The sequence below is a fragment of the Rhinolophus sinicus genome, chromosome 12, assembly GCF_057876585.1.
Source record: "Rhinolophus sinicus isolate RSI-liver-muscle chromosome 12, RSI-T2T, whole genome shotgun sequence".
In the NCBI taxonomy this organism is placed as follows: Eukaryota; Metazoa; Chordata; class Mammalia; order Chiroptera; family Rhinolophidae; genus Rhinolophus; species Rhinolophus sinicus.
In genome coordinates this window covers 1,990,043-2,012,518 of record NC_142512.1, presented here as the reverse complement: position 1 = coordinate 2,012,518, position 22,476 = coordinate 1,990,043, and the positions used below count along the sequence as shown (strand labels likewise).

The 22,476-nt window shown below is 38.0% G+C and overlaps 1 protein-coding gene across 1 annotated transcript; it reads left to right on the top strand.

Annotated features, from left to right (window-relative positions):
* The first annotated feature begins 9,301 nt into the window (after positions 1 to 9,301).
* On the top strand, positions 9,302 to 13,586 carry LOC148756422 (ankyrin repeat domain-containing protein 26-like). The gene is made up of 3 exons (XM_088788968.1): positions 9,302 to 9,647; positions 13,130 to 13,244; positions 13,407 to 13,586. Exons 1-3 carry the CDS (start codon positions 9,397 to 9,399, stop codon positions 13,584 to 13,586), a joined length of 546 nt encoding a protein of 181 aa, XP_088645094.1. The 5' UTR covers positions 9,302 to 9,396.
* The last annotated feature ends 8,890 nt before the right edge of the window (positions 13,587 to 22,476 follow it).

Below are 22,476 nucleotides of genomic sequence, written 5' to 3'. Positions count from 1 at the left end.
TGAAAGAGGAGAAGTGACAACAGACACCGCAGAGATACAAAAAATCCTAAGAAATTTCTATGAGCAACTGTATGCCAACAAATTTGACAACCTGGAAGAAATGGACAATTTCCTAGATGCATACAACCTCCCAAGGCTAACTCAAGAGGAGACAGAAAACCTGAATAGACTGATTACCACCAAGGAAATTGAATCAGTAATCAACAATCTCCCAACAAACAAAAGCCCTGGACCAGATGGCTTTACAGGTGAATTTTACAGAGCGTTCCAAAAAGAATTGTCACCTATTCTCCTCAAACTCTTCCAAAAAATCCAGAGAGAGGGAAGACTCCCAAACACTTTTTACGAAGCCACTATCACCCTGATCCCAAAATCAGACAAAGACACCACAAAAAAAGAAAACTACAGGCCGATATCGCTAATGAACATAGATGCAAAAATCCTCAACAAAATACTAGCAAACAGAATTCAGCAATATATTAAAAAGATTATACACCATGATCAAGTGGGATTCATCCCTGGCATGCAAGGGTGGTTCAACATCCGCAAATCAATTAATGTGATACACCACATTAACAAAATGAAAAATAAAAATCATATGATCATATCAATTGACGCAGAAAAAGCATTTGATAAAATTCAGCAGCCATTCATGATAAAAACCCTTAAGAAAGTGGGAATAGAGGGATCATATCTCAACATAATAAAGGCCATATATGATAGACCCACAGCTAACATCATACTCAATGGGGAAAAACTAAAACCATTCCCCTTAAAATCAGGAACAAGGCAAGGCTGCCCACTTTCTCCACTTCTATTCAACATAGTGCTGGAAGTTCTAGCCACAGCAATCAGACAAGAAAAAGAAATAAAAGGCATCCAAATCGGTAAGGAGGAAGTAAAACTGTCATTATATGCAGATGATATGATACTATATTTAGAGAACCCTAAAGACTCCACCAAGAAACTATTAGAGCTGATAGATGAATTTAGTAAAGTAGCAGGATACAAAATTAATATTCAGAAATCAGTTGCATTTGTATATACCAATAATAAAACATCAGAAGGAGAAATTAAAAAAGCAATTCCGTTTACAATTGCTCCAAAGACTATAAAATACCTGGGAATAAATTTAACCAAAGAAGTAAAAGATCTGTACTCAGAAAATTATAAGACACTGAAGAAAGAAATGAAAGAAGATACAAATAGATGGAAACACATACCATGTTCATGGATAGGAAGAATTAATATAGTTAAAATGTCCATACTGCCTAAGGCAATATATATATTCAACGCAATTCCTATCAAACTACCAACGACATTTTTCACAGAAATAGAACATATAATCCTAAAATTTATATGGGATAACAAAAGACCCCGGATATCTTCAACAATCTTGAGAAATAAGAACAAAGTGGGAGGTATAACAATACCTGACTTCAAATTATACTACAAGGCTACAGTAATCAAAACAGCATGGTACTGGCATAAAAACAGACCCATAGATCAATGGAACAGAATAGAGAGTCCAGAAATAAATCCATGCCTATATGGCCACTTAATCTATGACAATGGAAGCAAGAATGTACGGTGGGGTAAAGACAGTCTATTCAATAAATGGTGCTGGGAAACTTGGACAGACACATGCAAAAAGATGAAGCTGGATCACCTCCTTACACCACATACAAAAATAAATTCAAAATGGCTTAAAGATTTAAATGTAAGATCTGAAACCATAAAATTCCTAGAAGAAAATATAGGAAGAAACTTCACAGACATTACCCGGAGTAAGATTTTTACTGATATATCCCCTCGCGCGAGGGAAGTAAGAGGAAAAATAAACATGTGGGATTACATCAAACTAAAAAGCTTTTTCACAGCAAAGGAAACCATCAATAAAACAAAAAGGGATCCTACTGATTGGGAAAATATATTTGCCAATGATATATCTGATAAGGGGTTAATATCACAAATTTATAAAAAACTCACTCAACTCAACTCCAAAAAAACAAACAACCCAATTAAAAAATGGGCAGAGGACATGAAGAGACATTTTTCTAAAAAGGACACACAGATGGCAAACAGACATATGAAGAAATGTTCAACCTCACTAACCATTAGAGAAATGCAAATAAAAACCACAATGAGATACCACCTCACCCCAGTCAGGATGGCTATCATCAATAAATCAACAAACAACAAGTGCTGGCGTGGATGCGGAGAAAAGGGAACGCTGGTGCACTGTTGGTGGGAATGCAGATTGGTGCAGCCACTATGGAAAACAGTTTGGAGATATCTCAAAAATCTGAAAATGGAACTACCTTATGATCCAGCAATCCCACTCCTAGGTATCTATCCGGAGAAATCCAAAACACCAATTCAAAAATCTTTATGCACTCCTATGTTTATTGCAGCACTATATACAATAGCCAAGACCTGGAAACAACCGAAATGCCCATCAGTAGATGACTGGATTAAGAAACTGTGGTACATTTATACAATGGAGTATTACGCAGCCATAAAGAAGAAAGAAATCTTACCATTTGCAACAACATGGATGGACCTAGAAAATATTATGTTAAGTGAAATAAGTCAGAAAGAGAAAGACAAATACCATATGATCTCACTTATATGCGGAATCTAAAGAAAAGAATAAGTGAATGAACTAATCAGAAACAGTTTTGGAAACATGGAGGAAAAACAGAGGGTTGCTAGAGGGGCGGGGGGGTGGGGATAAGGGGAAGGTGAGAGGTTTTGGGAACGTACAGAGGGATAGTGGATGGGGGGAGGAGGGTTCACACAGTGTGAGGGATATAAATGATAAATGTCTAAGTTTTGCTTTGTCTTGTGCACCTGAAACTAATTAAAAAAAAAAAATAAAAAAAAAAGAATCAATGACATTGAGTGCTTGCTGTCAACCAAAAATTGTGTTACCTTTCCATAATATAAAACTGAAATTGAAACATGACAGCCACATCAAGGACGGATTTTCTAGTCCTTTTAACTTGAATGTGTGACGAGTAAACAATTGTAAAATATGTGAAGAAGTGGTATGTGTCACCTACAGGCCAAGACTTTTAAGAAGTTCTCGGTCTGGTTCACCATCTAGACAGAGGCAACAGAGGAGCCTATTTGAAATATGGCAACGTAAGTTACCAGGAGCTTGGGTCTCTGAATCACCAGGGGCAAGATAACTGCTCAGTGACCAGTCACATCTTCAGTGACTGTTACATGAAGGAGAAATACACTTCCATTGTGATAAACCACTAAAATCTTGGGGCTTATTTATTAAAGTGGTTGGCATGGCTTCACCAATAAAAAGTCCAATGAAGAGATAGGTGTCTCTAACCACTCGTGTCTGAGCACACTTCATTTTATTTAGTGAGTGTTCTGCCCACTGCCAATGAAAGGGAATTGTTAGTAACCTAGCGTCTGTAAAGGACCTGGAATGGAGGTGGTTTATCAGCGGGTGATCTTCAGAGTTAACCACATATTCAAGTGAGAATTCTGTTCAGTGCACCTGTGTCATTCACATCCACAGTCCAGAACTTGGCAGAATCTGAAAGTAAAAAGCAGATTTATATCAAACCAGCCAAAGCTTCTTATAATTCACCTATTAATCATAATAATGCACTTCAAAGAAGACATCTAGGACAAATTTAAATTAGAGTTGTATACCAGGACAACAGTAGAAAACCAGTTCTGGCTGAAGGTAACAGAGTTACCGATTGCATAGGAAATTTATCAATGACCTGTACCATCCAAAATAGGCATCATTTGTCAATACGAATGGAGAACCAAAGATGTTATCTGCAGAATACATGAAGAAGGAGTTTGATGAGCAAATAAAATACCTAAAGGAAGTGCACAACAAACATTTGGTGCTTAAGCTGAGGTTGATTTAGAAGCATGACTGTATGAACTTTTCCTCTTGGCTGTCGGGCATGAGTCAGATTTTACAAGTAGTTCTTTGAAGAACTACTTTGAAAACCAATCTAGTGCCTTACAGTAGTATTGAAGTAGCTTGTGAGTGAGTCTTCTATTCATTTTTGCTGCAATCTCTTCAAAACCATTTGTGAATCTTCAATCAAAGCGTTCGATGAAGGGAACACCTTGGAAACTGAAAGTTTTGAAGCCTTTAGCAAATTGGAATTATTAAAAACAGAGTGGATAAATAGGAAGCCATGGAATTTGTTACTACCAAAGCGAGGAAAGATGTGAATGAAACACAGAGAGCTCGGTGTATCTGGTTTAAGTTTGAAATGTTATAACTGTGTTTTGTAATTTCCTCCCTTTTGAGAAGAATTTTTTGATGAGCTTCCTGGGGATGAATTTGCATTTGTATTGAATGGAATGAAATAGAAAACACCTGTTATTTTGCAATATCTCCATTTGGTTTGGCAAAACATTCAAGATAATCAGAAATAGAAACAACTTGTTTGCTGAGTTTTATGGCATAAAATATTTGTCTAAGAATGACAATGTCAATGAAATAATGACAATGATGACAAAAATATTTGGACTGAAATATTTAAACATTTTCACACATGAAATCATAAATAATAAGCTCCACATAGTAGAATTTCCCTGAGCTTACCAGGAATCTCACATAGGTAGAAACAGCATTTTTTTTCAATAAAATATGGGCTACAGAGAAGTGTCAATTAAAGGTGTCAATAAATTCAAATTCATTAATGATAAAATACAAACTTGAAGAATATTGCCATTTTATAAACCAACTAAAAATAACAAGTTGGAGCACCGGAAAGTGAGGAGAGACACAACGTGGCAAGAACATATTTGAAGAAATAAAGGTTAAAATATTTTCAAATATGATGGAAAATCACAAACAGGTTCAACAGCTCAAAGGGAACCTTAGAGGGCTGAACAGAAAACACATCATACACAACCACCTCATAGTCAAATTCCTGAAAACCAATCATAAAGAAAAGAAATCTCAAAAAGGAGAGAGAGAAATAAAAAGGGCAGATTTTATAGAGAAGAACTATGTAACAGGGAAGGCTGAATTCTAATCCAAGCATTACATCAAGAAGACGATGGAATGACATTTTCAAAGTGCTGAAAGAAAATAACCATGTCAACATAGAATTCTATGCCCAGTTAAAGTAGTCTTTAAAAAGAAAGAGGAAATAAAGCCATTGTTTGATCCCTAGTCAAAGAAGAAATCACAAGGCAAATAGGAACTTATTTTGAAATGAATGGTAATGAACATACATTGTATGAAAATTTCTGGGTATCATTAAAACTGCATTTAAAACAAAATGTATAACATTAAAGGCTTTCAGAGAAAAGAATAAATATTTAAATCCATGGCTTGAACTACCACATTAAAAAGCTTGAAAATGGAAAGAAAATTAAAGTCCAAGTAGAAAACAAGAAGCAATAAAGAGAAGAAATCAATGAATTAGTAAATGGAGAACGCATAAAGAAAATTCAGAAAGCAAAAATTTGGTTCTTGGAAGAATATGATGTCATCAGTAATCCCTTGAGCAAGACATAAAAGGATGTGATACACATGATCAATATCAAGAATTGCACAGGAGACATCACTGGGAGCTTTAAAATGATGCTAAGGAAATAATTAATGGCCACTTATGAATATGGGTAAATTCCTTGTAAGATAAGACATACCTAGACTGATGCAGTAAGAAACACGACATCTGAATGGTCTTACATTTGTTAAAGAAAATGAATTTGAAATACAAAGCCTTCCCAGAAAAACTGAAGGCCCCAATGACTTCACTGGTGAATTCTGAAAATATTGAAGGGGAAAATGAAGAAATGATATTAGTTATACGTCATAAATTTCAGAAAATAGAAGAGGAGGATTATTGACCAGCTCATTTCCTGAAGGCAACAGAACCCTGATATGAAAACTTGAGAAAGATGTTACAAGTAAATGGAAGTGCAGACCCATATCTCCCATGATCACTGGAACAAATATTGACAAAATAGTCACAGAACAGAGCAATATTGAAAATAATCATAAGACATGATCAAATGTGAGTCAGCCTAGGAATGCAACGTTGGTGTCATGTTAAGAAGTCATTCAACATAAAGAGACTTATATTAAAGTAAGAAATGGCATGATAATCTTAAAAGATGGATGAATATTGTATGACACAATTCAGTATCTATTCACGATAAAGCATCTCGGCTTACTCAGAGTAGAGAGGATCTTTCACAACCTGATAGAAACCGCTATGAAATGCCTCCAGATAATTATTATACTTGATGTTTCCCACAGAGTTGGGAACAAGGCAGGGATCCTGCACTTAGTATGTTTTCCCACGTTTTTCTGGATGTTTTCAACCAATATAATATGACAAGTAAGAAATAAAGATTATATCAGGAGAATAAAGATTATATAAAATGATTATATCATTTTATGTCAGAAGAAATAAAATGGCTTTTACGTGCCCTTCCCACAGTTGTATAGATATACTACTAAAATCTGCAAGAAGTAATAAATGAACGTAATCAAGTTACCCTATATAAGTTAAGTTTACCAAAATCAATTGCATTTTTATGAATTAGAATAACATGGGAAAGAAATTTAAAATTAGTATTATTCAAAATGCCATAAAAATAAACAATACTTGGAAGTAAATATGCCTAAATCTATAAGATATTCTTGAGACCAATTAAGGACATAAATCAATACACACATAGACTCTGTTCACAGATGGAAGAATCCATATTGCTAAAATACCTATTTTCCAAATTGATCTGTAGATTCACCATAAACTAGTCATGATCCCAGAAGTCCTTCTCTCTCTCTCTCTGTCACTCTCTCTTTTTGGATAAATTGACAGGTGATTCTAAAATGAATATTTAAATCTAAAGAAACTAGAATAGCAAAAACAATTTGAAAAACAAGAAAAATGTTGGACAACTTACACCACCTAATTTCAAGAATTACTGTACAGCTTTAATAATCAAGGCAGTGTGGTATTGGCTTTAGTACAGATAATAAGATCAATGATCAGAAAAAAGCCACACATAAATTGTTAACTGATTCTTTGACAGAGGTGCCAAGTTAATCCAAATTAATTAGGGAAAGGATAGTCTTTTTACTAATGATGCTGGAAAAACCAGACAACTATTATGGAAAGAAAATGAATCTCTTGGCATACTTCCTGACAAACACAAGTTTATGGATCAAATGGAAAAACAAAACTACCGTGTTTCACCCAAAATTAGACCTAGCCGGACAACCAGCTCTATTGCATGTATTGGAGCAAAAATTGATATAAGACTGGGTATTATAGTATATTACATTATGTTATATAAGACCCTGTCTTACATTACAGTAACATAAGACTGGGTCTTATATTAATTTTTGCTCCTAATGACGCATTACAACTGATTGTCCAGCTAGGTCTTATTTTCAGGGAAACACGGTATCTATTTAGAGAACAGCACAGGGATGAATTTTTTTGTAATCTTGGAAAAGGCAAAATTTTCTTAGAGAAGACACAGAGAGCTCTAACCAAAAATGGAGAACGAAGGGGAAGAGGAGGAGAAGATGGAGAAGGAGGAGAAAGAGGAGAAAAACGGGATTTCAAAACTTTACAAACTTTAGTTCATCAAAATACACCTCTAAAAGAATGCATAGCAAAGCCCCAGATTGAAAGAAAATGTAAGTTGAGCTTTTGCATAATAATGCACATTGGAAGTACAAGGAAAATAATACTCCATTCAAGCATAACGTATAAAATCTGAAAAATACTCTTCATCTAGAGTGAAATATTTTGTCATGTAGAATCGTAACTTGCTAAGTTTCAAAGATGGAAAAATGTCTGCACTTGGAAACAGCTATGTACACTACTTAGGAGGTACATGATGTATAGAAGCACTACCGAAAACTTGCACTCAGTGCTTGTGACAAAGGGCCAAAATATTCTCCCGAGCATCAGAAACAGTCTTTCTCTGCTGGAATCTATTTCTGAAAACTCAGAAAAATGCAACAGCTAAAATTGGACTCTTTCCTTCTGAAATGGTAGATTAGAAAAATAGTAGATACTTTTTCCACTAGATGTCAAACTTACGTAGTGATTAAGGAGAAGTGATTACTAGTTCATAGCATTTTAGGTTCAAATGTATATGCAACTTAAAAGCACAAAAACTTAATAGTAGCCTTAACGTGTTATAATGTAAGGCTTTCATCCTAAGAAAGTTGTCAAAGCTATTACTGGTTTATCCTCAATTTTCAGCTATAATCTTCCATGACTTATTTCTAATGATTTACATATTTTCTTTAATTTGTTTCACTTGACGTAAGGATGTTTCTTAGAATGTCTAATCATGTCTAAGTTTAATAATTGTATTATGTCTGTATGATCTATGCTTCTGGGTATTGGTAAATTCATTTTTATATTTCCCACTCAGTTTTATAAGGACAAAAAGATGATTAAATACTCAAATATTGGCAAAATCATTGTACACATTAACCTAATGCAAACTCGCCTTTGGAAAGACAATAGAAGGATTTAAGTGACAAATTTAAGGTGGGTTTTTAAAAAAGTGTTTGAAAATCAAAGATCGGCTATAATACTGGTCCAGTTGTCATAAATTGACAAATGACTATAGTACCCACTAAAGGATTGGAAAGGTGGATCTTTTCTGGCCATTCAAGACTGAAGAAATTGGTGAAATCCTGAAGCAAAAGGAGCAAATATCCTTTCTCTCTTAACATATATACTGAAAAGAGAGATTTCTAGTTTCACAGGCCTTATTCAAAAAGTGGATAAGTACGAAGTATACTCCAATTTTTTAAGTAGCTTATTTGATCTAAGGTGATAGATACTGAGGTTGAAAATAAAACATTTCAAAATGCAAAAGAGCTATCTCTGGGAATCAAGCTTTTAAATACTTTTCTATTTTATACATCGAAATTAATAGATTTCAGATTTAGGGTAAAGTTTTTTTTTGTTTTTTGTTTTTTTGCTTCCCCCAAGTTCTCTGCCTGTTACATGTCTGCTTTCTTAATTCAGGAAATGAATTTTTCTATTACGTTTTGCTCATACGACCCAGCAAAAGACTGGGCCAACGCCCACCAAGGTCTGAATGGAACTCAGCGCTGCCCACGAGCAATCTCTGAAACTTGCGACGCCTGGGCCTTGCACGTGAGCTCTGGGTGCCCCTGACCTTGGCCACCGGGCTTCTGTGCGCATGCACAATGACGTCAGCCTCTGACCTGCACCGTTGCTTGGTTACAGCCATTCTGGGCTGAGAGATTCCAAACTGCCTACCTCGCTGCTGGGATATTGTGGCGACAGGGAGTTGGTTGCTCTAGAGTCTGCTGTTGGTTGGGCTCGGGAGAAAAAAAGCGTGAGAAGTGCCGAGGAGGTTCTGAAGCCCTTAGGCTTGGCCATGAAGAAGCTTTTTGGCTTCGGGCCTCCGAAGGTCAGGTCCCGCTCGGTTTTCAGAAAGAGACCACAGAGCGGTGATGTTGGCCGGCAGCCTGAGACTGGAGATGGCATCTCCTTGGAGTCCAGGTGCCGCATCCGAGGCAGAGACCTCCAAGAAATCCACAAAGCTGCCTACAGGGGCGACGTATCAGAAGTGCAGAGGCTTCTCTCGCTCCATCCAGAGACATTGAATGACAGAGACAGGAAGAAGAGGTGAGAAGGACTGCGAGGCCAGTGGCCACGGGCGGGCCCGGAGGAGGCTGGGGGGACCTGGGAGAGGGGCTCACCCGCCCGGCTCATCCAGGTGGAGCTCAGCCCTCCTGTCACCCAGGGGCTGTGCTGGGTTCCCTCGCGGGTGGGACCTTACCTGGGGGCCAGTGCCCAGGCCGACTTTGTGAGCACCAGGAACAAAATCTCAAGGACCCGTCACTCATAATTCCCCTTATAAAGCACTTTACTGACAATTTTAAAGAAATTTAACTAAATATCAATAATAGAGATGCAAAGAAGTATATACAGCATTTTAGTTTTGATGTGCACAGTTTGAGACCATATTGTTAAATACTATAGAAAAGTGCATAGTGAGAAAACGAATTCCCATAATAGAGCAACTTGTGGGCTAAAAGTTCAGCTAAAACCCAGTGTCCGTTTTACATCAGTGCACACCCAGGTATGTGTGGTGTCTATTGAGGGGCCTTAGAAGGGAAGCTTCCAGTGGCAGATGCTGTGGTCAGTCTAGGAACACTTGTTTTCTCACCGTCTGTGCTCTGCCTCTAGTTATGTTTTACATAAGCCGACTAAACTCGCAGGGTTTTAAAAGTTTTGGGCTGCACATGTAGTCTCTTTGATTGGAGTGATAAAATTAAGGATCATTTTGTATAGTAGACAAAGATTTGCCCTTCTAGGTGTCAACAGGTGCTCTATTGCCACAATTTCCTTACTAAGAGCTGAAAAGAGAGATAAATGATTGGAATATAGCAGAAAATGCCCAAACACCCTAATATATGTCGGATGCTAGAGCTGGGTAGTGGTGACATTTCACGTTAGTAGAAAAGATGAATTCCTCGTGAATGATGGAGAAATACCTGTTAATTATTTGGGGGAAATTCGTTAGATTTTCATATCACAAAAATAAGTTCCAGATGTACTATAGATTAAAAATTATAAATATATGAAATGGGGAAAGTACCAGAAGAAAACAGAAATGCCTATTTATAGACTTTTTATGTTGGCAAAGACTTCAAAAGCAAGAGTTCAGAAGGTTGGTTGAGCAATATAAGAAACGAAAAGTCTCTGTATATCAGAAAATAATAAAGTAAAAGAAAATGTACTTCCAAATCATGTACGGCATACGTATATCAGAGAAAAAGTGTATCTTTGTTTTATAGCGAAGTCTCTGAAAACAACCAAAAAAAGCACTCGAATTTTGAATTGGACCAAGTTCTTTCTGTGTATCTTTCAGTGACCAATATTTAGTGTCCCAGGTAAAATAAAGGAATTAAAGTTGAAAGAAAAATGAAAACTTCTTTTCCATCCTCAAAGGTTGAGAAGATGAGGAGCTGTGGTATTTGTACTGCTGCTTCAAATTTAAGTTGCTTCTGACTTTTCAAACAGGCAGTTTGGTGATAAGTACCACATTTAAAAATGTATATTCCCTTTACCCATCAATTCCAAGTACTAAAATATCTTTATGAAATAATTAGATAAATCACATACAATTTGTTTTTCTCAGCACTGCTTACAATATCAATGTATTGTGAAGAACTCACATCAACGGATTTCGTAAATAAATTGCAGTGCATCCGTAGGATGGAATTACCTGAGACAGTTGAAGGTGGTATGGAAAATACGTACATGTGTACGTGCAAAGATGTACTTTGGTAGATCGGAAAAGGAGAAAAGCATTCCTTTGATTATACACACACACAGACTGTGATGTTATTTTAGCCAAAAATATGTGCAAACTTGATATCTGAGTATTTGTACTGTGACATTTTCCTTTTTAAAAAATCTGATGTCTACACTGAACATATACAGAAATTCTAGTAACAGTTTATTATTAATAAAGTAATCCCAGGTAATATTTCATTATTCCCAGAAATAAGAATCTTGTAAACAACTAAAATAGATTAAAACAATGTCTGTTTTCTACATTTTATTTTTATTTTTTTAACGATTGGTATTTTCTGGCAACTTTTAGCCTCTTCAGAAGTAAAGGCAGTCTTTTTATCTGTGCCTGTAGAAGTTCATATATGTATAGTTGTAAATACACTTACTTTTTTTTTTTATTATATAGAGCTTCATTACCTATAATATTAAATAATTTTTGATTAATCATTTTGGTTCTGTCTTTATGGAAATCAACAATAGCACATATAAGTGATCATTACTATTGCAGAAGTACCGCTTTACTATAAAAATTGTGTTTAAAAATATTGAACTCTCCAGCTCTAGTTATCCATTCTTCCAATCCATTCATTCATCAAATATACCCTGAATAACTGTTACGCAGCAGACACAGTCTACTCAGGACTCTCAGAATCTGTCTCTCAGGCCCTTTTCATCCTTAAAAACTTTATCTTGCCTAGAAGGAGCAAAATAAAAAATTGTAAATGGAAGTATTAGTACCTAATCTCAATTGAAGCTTTTCCTCCCTCATTTCAAACAAAAGGATTTCTACAGTTAGGACATTGTGAACAGTGACTAAACTTGCTGTTTAGCTAGTGTACAATAGTATTAAATATGAATATTGATCATTGGAAATCATCCGATTTTCATATAATCTATGAATCTAAACAGTCAATGAAATGAGCCATCCCTAGTCACTTGAATCCTGAGTCTCCTTTGGCTTCAAGTTTCTTGAAAATCAAAACAAGAATTACTTTGTGATTTTAGTCCTCTTTCCCCATGAGGTTCTTAAGAATGAACATTTACTTAGATGCCAACTTATGACGAGAACTGCGGAAGGTCTGGTGTGTTTCCATTATTTCACTTCACGTCGGGCACCACGGGAGGTAGGATGCCCGTTCTCGTAAGTACCAGTAAGAAATTATTTAAATGCTGCCAACTATACTTTCAAGGCGTTCTGAACTATACATTACCTTCCAGGGTGAGAGGTGTTAAAATATGAAAAAAGAAGCATCTTAGAACCAGTGCAGTGCAGTGTTCTTTCTTACTCCTTAAAATATGGCTGCAAAGTGGGTAGAATGATATCATTTTACTTAATTGAAATGTTGTCTTGTAAAGTAGTAGTGATGGTAATAGTTCTGATAATATTACCAAACAGTTATTGAGCTGTGTGTTTTGTGCTAGGAAGCTAAGTAAACACTTTGCATAGATTCCCATTTAAGCCAACAACAGTGTCCTGTGATGTTAACTACTGTTTTTATGCCCCTTTTGTTGATGAGGAAATGGAGGCACACAAAGGCTAAGGGACAGCTAATAAGTGGTAGTTCAATTAGGAGCAAACCCGAGTTGAGCTGATTCCCCACGTCATGCTCTCTGTAGTCACACAGGCTGCTCTTTCATTAGTGTGGCGAGTAACAAGAGCTCGTGAATATTGTCCTTTGTGCAGAAGAAAACTCCATGTTGGGTTTGAAGGCATTGGAGTAGTGCGTCATGTTTACAATTGCGTGCAGAACTGCATGTTTGAGACAGTGCCCTGTAATGTCCTAAATGTCCTCTCACCCTTACAGGACTGCTCTCCATTTGGCCTGCGCCTTTGGCCATCCGGAAGTGGTGACTCTTCTAGCAGAGAAAAAATGCCAGATGAATTTCGGTGACAACAAAAACAGGACGGCTCTAATGAAGGTATGTGGTAGCCTGCTCTGTCAACAGGAGATGGATTTGATTTCAGTATTTAGAATAAGAATGAATGTATCTTAATTAACTATAACAAATGGTGGAAACTTGTGGAATGCTTACTTTGAATTCCCCAAATTTACCGTTTATTTAATGACGTAATCCTGACAGGCCGTGGAGTGCCAGGAAGAGCAGTGTGCAACAATCCTACTAAAACATGGAGCGGACCCAAATATGAAGGACTTCCGTAGCAACACGGCTCTCCACTACGCGGCCATGGGGCACAACATTGCGATAGCTGAACAGCTGCTGCAATACCAGGCAGATATGGAAGCAACCAATGAGGTATAGATCCACAGACTGTATTTACACAATACTTGTAATACATGTGTTTCAGCCACAAGCATTTTATTTCTAGTCGATATATACTGCATGCTGTACATCGGGCCCTGTCGCCATAGAATCAAGTCCAAAGCCAAGTCAGGCAGGGGAAATGGGGTGCCCACAGAAAGGGCCCAGCTCTGTCCTGTAACAGTCCTGTTACTGCATAGGAGTGGGTGCCAGGCTCAGAGCCCACCAAGGACTGAAGGCCTGGGGGAAGGGAAGTATGTGGGGGTGGCTGCTGCAGGGCAGGGCCTAGGAGATGGGTGCTCCTGGGGGTGGGTGGGTGGAGGAGTGGAACCTGGGTCCCGCTGGGGAGCTGGGGGTATGCAGGTGGGGAGGGGAAGCAGCAGGACACAGGCCCTGAGCAGCCCAGGCCTCGGGGGTTCTGAAGATTGGGGCAAGAGGGCCAGTCACGTCTGGACATCCAGCAAGGGCATGCGCCTGTGCTCGTAGCCACTCTGCCAGCCACGGCCCCCTTGGGGTCTCCACCTCGGAGTGGGGCTCTTGCTCAGCCTCGTGGAGACGCTGGGCGGGTTGTAGGTGTACAGAGGGAGCAGGTGATGGGGACGCGTTCACCCCTTTTTGTTCCTGGACATACATCACGTCTGGCCACTGCCACCCAGCAGGAACGCCCTTGGTTGACACAGGAAAAGTCAATTTTACATCTTTGGAAGCTCAAGCGTTCCCTGAATGCAAACAGTTGGAACTTAATTTTCTGAAATTTCACTTTACATGATGATACCTCTAAAGTAGCAGTAGAGGGTACAGCTCTCCTTTATGCACTTACGACAAATTAGTTGTGAAAACACAACTGGTTACAGGCAACACTTCCTTTTTTAAGTGTTTTTTTCACGTTCGAGTTGTTTTCCAATTAAGGCAAAACAATGCAGGAAAGCAAAATTTGTCTTTGAAATCGGCATTACCTTAAAACTCCAACAAGCAAAGGCATTTTACAATGTCATAGAAATCTTCCTGCTGTTGACAAGTTGCTATTTATAAACAAGTGATTTATATAAAGCGATTTAGCTCTCATTGGCCAAAGCCTAAGAGGGAAAAAGGAAATGGAAAGGAAATAACAATCCGAAATATGCAGGGCAATTTGGAAATTTGACTTTTGAGCGGAAATAACAAGAAGAGGTTTTTCAAAAACTCATGGACATAGACAACTGTACAATATTTACCGGAGGGTAAAGGGGGGAGGGGTCGGAAGAAGAGAGAAAAGGGGGTCAAATATATGGTGATGGAAGGAGAACTGACTCTGATAGTGAACACACAATACAATACACAGATGATGTATTATAGAAATGACACTTGCAACCAACATAATTTTACTAACCAATGTCACCCCAATTAATTTAATTATTAAAATGAGGTTGTTGTTTTTTATTTTAGTTTTCCTTCAGTTTATATGCTCAGTCAAGGTCCTCTTAAGTGTTGGGGGATAACAATCCTTACTTTGGGGGAGAGAGTCAGTGAGTTGTAAACTTCCCTGAGACCACAACGAGGAAGGCTCCGAATCCACCAGATTGCAGTGAACAGGTGGCAATTAAGTGGGAAACGAGGGAAGGACAGATAATTAAGTGACGTATCATCCTCTTCTGGCAGGAAGAGCCTCCTCGGTAAGAGTCTAAACTCTGCTGTGAAGTCTAGACGTCCCATGAGAAGTAAGGAGTTTAGCAATAAGGAAATCAAGTTGCATTTTGAGTTTATTAATCCCGTTGCCACTCCTACCCAGGAAATTAAGTGTGGTTTTCATAAGTGACATGCCTCTTCCACTTTTATTTGGCCTAATCCTCAATGTCAGAGGAAATTGGCGACATAGGCGAGAGAAGAGACCGAAGTGATCGTCTACTGGACGAGTTCTCGGCTAGACTTGTGCTGGCGAACCACACCCACCCTAGGAACTTTCAAAACATTTACAGCCACTTACAAGCTAGGCTCTTCCCTGAAGGTTTTGACTGAGTAAAGCTAATAAGGCCTGGACATGTGTCATTTAGAAAGACTTCCCTGAGATTCTGATACAACTCTTGGTTAAGAACTACTAGTGCAGCATATCAAATCGCAGATCTCAAATACTTAAGAAATCTCTGGAAGAGGTGGCGTATGAGAGGTGATTTTCCTTCGGCTCTCTCCTTCCCAACACTCTTCGCCTGACTTTTGAACTGTCTGTACCTCTGGGCTCGAGAAGTGGAAGGAAATATCAATGGCAGTATCTACTGGCTTAAAGAAGAACACGTTTTCCCTTTCAGCCATCAGTCATTCACTGGTGCTCAGGGATTCTTGAGAAATTTGCTGATGGGTGGTCCCCTGATGCGTTGAATCGGGCCCTTTAAGAATTTTGCATGTTTGTTTGTGCTCAGGTTGTGAGATCAACAAATGCTTACTGCAAGCAGGGTTTTCCTGCAGTAATAGGAAATTGTGAACCTACTTTTTTACCTGTTGTTCTGTAAATCTCCAGTTTTCTTTGTTTTTTAATTAAATTTGTTGGGATGACAATGGTTATTGTATTTAAATAGGTTTCAAGTGTACATTTTTATAATGCGTAATCTATATGTCATATTATGTGTTCACCACCCAGAGTCAGTTCTCCTGCCTTCACCATATATTTGACTCTACTACTATCCCCGAACCCTCCTCTACTATCCACTGTCCCACCTCACCCTCTGGTAACCACGAAACTGTTGTCTGTGTCTATGAGTTTTGGTTCTTTGTCTTGTTCATCTGTTGCTTTCAGTTTCATATCTCACATATGAGTGAAATCATATGGTCCCGACTTTTTTTTGTCTCATTTATGTCACATAGCATAATAATCTCATGATCTATCTGATCTGTGTTGCCCCAAATGGCAGCATTTCATTTTTCCATGGTAGAGTAATATTCCATTGTGTATACTTACTACATCTTCTTTATCCAGTCATCTGTTGAAGGACAGTTCGGTTGTTTCCATTCCTTGGCCACCGTAAATGATGCTGCAATGATCCAAAGTGTGTGATAAACTCTCTCAGTATGTCTGTGACATTCATACAACCGTGGCATAATCACGATGGTAGGTTTAAAGATCAAATCCCATGAAGTTAGTACTAATACAGATGGGAAGTGTTACTAATGTAGTGTCAGGAGTCCTATAGTGTAATTATCCATTGGATTAACAATCTATAAAAAGTAAATAAAAATAGATAGTGCTTTGAATAAGAGTTGGAAAAATTCTTGAAGTGGGTATGAGTCTCAGTGACACTTGTATTGCATGTTGGGGCCCCATTTTTTAATGAAGCATATGATACTAAAAACCGGAAAGATTTTACGTGCAAATATTCGCATTAGACACAAGCATTTGGAAACAGCAAATATGAAATGCCAAATGGCTATAGACTAATTGTGGCTCCTAGATATTTACTTTCCCTACGTATGTTGAGTCAACATGGAAAGTTTTGGAGACTCATGAAGAAATAAGGATGTCAAGCTTCTCTTAAAGAATCCAGCCTGGTCCCCTTGACTCCCGACTACAGTTGGGTGTCCTGTGGCGAGGCTGTGCCTCTTTATGAGACATGTGTTCTCTAGTGTGCTGCTGTCCCCACCGGGGTTCTTCACTTATTTGGGTCACCTTCTTTGCCTCCGGAAGCACTGGAGTGTGCGATTCCTCTTTTACAGAATATTTTGATAAACATTTCAAGATTTTCAAGACATTCTATATTGGTTTATTATATGTATTTTATATTAATCTCCTTAGAATGATAGTGAGTTTTTCAAGCTGGAATTCCTAAGTTGTTTTTCTTTAAAAAAAATAAAAATAAATTAAAAAGACCGTCTTTTTCATTATACGTCCTATAAATAATCATACCCATTGAAATGTCTTTAAGTCTTATGGGTATAATTGTAGATGTTACGCATATTCTAGACAGTATTCCACCTTCCTCCTCAACATAGTTCCTTAAACATGCAAGTGGTTTAGTCGCTTTCGTTATGCTAAAAATAATCCATGTAGATCAGTATTAAAACGTTAACTGAGAAGCCATGATATTTTATTTCTGATTTATATTTTGCGTGAGTTATACAATAATTTTAAATAGAAATTAAACTAGAACCAAAATAAAAACAGATTTTTTCAAAAAGTAGGTAGGCATTGGGGTCCCAAGATTATCATTGTAACTGAAATGCAATTTCATATTGAGTTTATCAACAGCTAAGATAAAAACTTATTGTCTCACAATTGGAGAAAACCCATGGACCATTTAGTGATAAGCAATCAAAGATCATTTGAAGCCTAACTCTTTTTAATTTAGAATCCATTTCCTTAGTGACCCTTTTGGAGCAGGAGAGCCTGAAGTTGACATTTGGGATACTGAGAACACTGATAGAAGAGAAGCAAGCAAGTTTGTATAAGCTGCAGAAAACCTTCACCTCTGTTGGAAAACTCTCCAAATTGTATCCCTAATATTCTATGATGTTTCAGACGTTAACGTTTGCCACAGAAAAGTATTGTCAGATCGGGATTAAGCAGCCTGAAACACTTCTTTAGTAATGGGCATATAGAGCACAGTTTTATAATACTTCTCAAACACAGGTGATCTTTCTGGAATCTTCCTACTGGGGCACAGTAAATGATTTCTGGTAAAGTACATATTCTTTGGAATACAATGTAACAAACACTACCCCAGAAATAGTTATTTAGGTTATCAATTCAATAAAACGACTTAAAGCATTTGTGTCTATGTTTTCGAGCTTGGAGATACAGGGGTGAAGAATAGCCCCTGCCCTCAGAAAGCTCCGGGTTCAGACGGGGAACGATAAAATAACTGCAGTCTAGTGTGATAGAGACTGTGATAGGAGCACAGATTCTTGGAACCAGGACTGTCAGTGTTTGAAGGGAGCTCTGGAGAGTGAGGTGAAGTTCATCTGTTGGAGAGGAAGGAGGAGGGTATTTTAAAGGGAAGAGCCGCAGATGACAGCACAGAGGGCTACTTTGTATTTACTTTCTCTAGTGTATGTTCAAGTTTAGAGGATCTTTTATGAGTTTTCAAATTCAATTTAGAACTATGTAGTTTTTTAAACTATAAATTGTTTTCTCTGTTTTACAGTTTGATTTTACACCACTTTTAGTTGCTGTGCATAAGAACAGCCAGAAAATGGTGGAATTTTTACTCGAGAGACATGCAAACATACATGCAGTTGATAAGTGGAAAAGGTACAGTTGTTTGTTCTTTTTTAAAAAAAACAGTATTGTTTTAGAGTGGTAACAGTCACTCAAGTCACAAAGATTAAATTAATAAGAAGACAATTATTCTATAATTACAAAGTTATCAATATCAGCACGTCATCATTTAGGAAGAAAAGCAATTATTCTGACTGGTGAACAGAAGAAGCATATCCTGCAGGATTCATATTCATTTATGATATCGACTGATGTCATTTGTCATTGTAGTTTTTGGTCACGTGGTATTATGTTAGCTAAAGGGTTTTCACAGTAATGTTACTAGTTTTGTATAGTATGGACTCTAACTTAGTTTCTGATGCAATATTAGATTTAGTCTCTCTGACATTTTTTTTAACCTCTACTGTGTATTCAGTTTTCATTAAAAGATACACATTAAATGTAAATAGGAGTTGATTTGTTGTTCGGATGACTCTGCTTTACATTGTTTTCTTCAAGGAATGGTGATGTTGTAGGGTTTTCCCTAAGCGACTGTGAATTACTACTACCAGACAGTCCTCAGTTTTTATCCTTCTTCATTTCTAGTCTATTTTGATGTTGTTTGTTTTCTATTTTTAATTGGTATTTAACCGAATAAACTTTTTCTTTAATGAAGACAAGCCATGGATGGGTGATAAGAAAAGAGATGGGCTTTCAGTTCATTCAGGACTGGGTTCAATGCTCAGCTTTCCTACGTGTCACGTGTGTGACCATAGGAACGTTACTGTCATCACCACACATGTTTCCCGATGTGGAAACGAGGGAAATAATATCTCCTTCAAGGATGGTCGTGGGTCATGACCTGGCATGTGATTCAGTGCCCGGCACATGCTATGAGCACCATTAACTGAACGATGACAAAATTACTAGAATTATTACTAATATTATTGTTTTGAGCCTGCCAAGTAGCTTTAACTTACGTGACTTCTGGCTGACTTTGGATGCACCATATATAAGACTAGGAAGAAACAGGAATTCTTGATTGAAATCTTCACCTCCTTCAGATAAGTGACCTCAGCAGAGTTACTTGTCTATTAAAGAACTTTAAATTAGCAACTTCTAGGTAGTACCTAAGTGGGGCAAGAGGCTTTTTTGTTTGTATGTTCTTTTGTTCCTTGATTGTAGCCTTGGACATAATTTAAAAGATGAACTCTTAAGCGTGTAAATGGTCGATTCTATACAGACAAGCAATATATTGAACTCAGTAAAGACTATCACTGGTGCTGTTTACATAACTTAAAGTTCCTAAGGGTGAAGTGATCTCTCTGTTATTTCAGAACGGCCCTCATACTTGCTGTAAAGTATGCATCCTCAAATACAGTCGTGCTTCTGCTTCAGGCAGGTGTTGATGTCTTTGCTCGAGATTGCATTGGATGGACTGCAGAAGACCATGGGATTATTAGAGGTTTTGAGGCGTAAGTGTTTACATTGAAATGCTAGTTATCACCAAACTGAGCTTCAAAACACTTTAACTGTTACTTCTTAGGTAACAGGTGAGACTTCATAACTGGGCTCAGGCAGTGGGGGAATGGCAGTGAGTTAGTAGACATCCTCAGCCAGAAACCAAACAACCGGTCAGACGTGTAAGACGTAGCAAAGGGACAGATTCCTTATCACACAACTTTGAAGACCTTTATCTTTAGGGATCCCAACGTTCTCCATTTCATCCCAAGCATAACCCCTGTGTGTCAGGTACCAATAATGTTTCTTCTCTGACTTTTCCAACTAGTTATTTGGGGGTGTAAAATGTACAGTTTAGCAGGAAATTCTCTACTTTATGGAGGCTATCGGCTGTGCTCCCCCCTTGAATTTTTCAAGAAGCCAAAGTGTTCCCTAAGGCCAAGGGGGACCATCCTCTTTCACAAGTCAGATGGAGAGGGAAGGAAGGTCATTCTGGTCATTCATTGGCTTCCATTGATTGTGTTGCTGCACGGTTGCTATAGAAACGGGTCCTGTGGTCATGACTACCTGTGCTCCCAGGTGCCCTTGCTGATCCCGAGTCCTCGGTGTTCATGGTTTCCCACACTTGGAATTCCAAGTGATGATATTTTTTACTCGACACACATGGGCTTGCTTACATTCTCAGCCCCTATTCCAGAGCACCAGCACCCTGTCGCGGGAGCTTGGACTTCTAGCTTTAGCCACACACACCCTTCCCCAACACTGAAAACCTATGCGGGGCCCACATCTCAGCCCAGACCTCGTGATGACTTACCCTTTTGAGTGTCTTGTTGTGTCCTCTGCTAGCACATGTTAGTTGCAACGTTCTGAGCTGTCAGAGAGGTGCCAGTAATGCTGCAGGAAAAGATCAGACTTTCCTTTCTCCTTTGTTACCAGATCTGTACCCCAAGGCCACTTGCTGTCCCATGGAGTATCTTTCCTTAGGTCCTGGAAGGTCCCATAACGCCTTTCCCAGAGTAGTAGGCACTAACTTGCCTGCGATTCCTTAGTTGAGATGAGGCTCAGTGATCTGTTTTCCAAAATAATGAAAATCTCTCAAGTGACTTGACTCTGCCTCAGGTTTCAGAATATTTAAAGTTGTGCCTGACATGGAAGCCAGTACACAGAAAGCTCTGGATCTAAAGGAGGTTACTTGGTGTTAGAATAGCTGCACCCCTTCCATGCCTCATGAGTGTGCATGTGTTATATCTTCCAAGTCAACTGCGGATGCCTAGGAAGGTTGGAAAGTTCTGATAGTTCAGAGTTTCAGGAGGTAAACATGAGACAGAAGTAGTCCAAGCCAGATCTAGGCTTCTATAAGTTTTCTGCCACTGGTGTGATTAGCTACGATAATAGGGGGCAATTATGTTATCTGACTTATTGAGGGAAAATATTTCTAAATGCATTTAATTACAAATTATATAATAGCTGAGATGTACTGAATTACAAACCACAAAGAAAGAGTAGCTAATAACCAAAATTGAAAACATTTTCTGTAAACTGCAACATTTGAATATTAGCTAGAACGTATGAAAAGCACACATTAGGTTTATTTGGAATTGCAAAATAATGTCAAATCTAAAGCTCAAAAAAACTTATTCCATTGGCTTACCATTTTGCTGTATTATCTGTTTGATCCTCTGACAACCTGTACAATAAGGCAGTGAGATGCTTGGTTTGTAGAGAGAACTCTGAGCCAAACAGCAGTGACGTCTCCGAAAATGGATCTTGTGGACTATGGAACTAGGATTTCTGAGTTCACGACACTTGCCCCTGCTAACTCTAACTAACTGACTGAGCTATACTGCCCTCAACATGACTGGTTCACCTTGCTTTTTTGTCTTCTTTAATCACATGCTTAAGAAAAATTTTGTACAACTTACCATGTTTTTTTTTGTTTTTTTTTAACTTAAATTTGTAGGGGTCACAATGATTAGCAAAATTACATAGGTTTCAAATGTACAATTCTTTAATATATTTTCTATACATCACATTGTGTTTTGACCACCCAGAGTCAGTTCTCCTTCTGTCACCATGTATTTGACCCCCTTTACCCTTTTCTACTATCCTCTCTTCCCCTTACTCTCATAACCACTGAACTGTTGTCTATGTCTATGAGTTTTTGTTTATTTGTTTGCCTTTAGAACTTACAAAAGTGAAGCGTATGGGATAATTCAAGTTTTATATTAACTCAGACATTACCTGAAATACTCTGAGAAATCCATGTTT

Bases quoted from the DNA above. Each gene is read 5' to 3' on its own strand.
- LOC148756422 (XM_088788968.1), top strand. From the start codon at position 9,397: ATGAAGAAGCTTTTTGGCTTCGGGCCTCCGAAGGTCAGGTCCCGCTCG. The intron at 9,648-13,129 runs GTGAGAAGGACT...TCACCCTTACAG, and splicing joins GACAGAGACAGGAAGAAGAG to GACTGCTCTCCATTTGGCCT. The intron at 13,245-13,406 runs GTATGTGGTAGC...TAATCCTGACAG, and splicing joins ACAGGACGGCTCTAATGAAG to GCCGTGGAGTGCCAGGAAGA.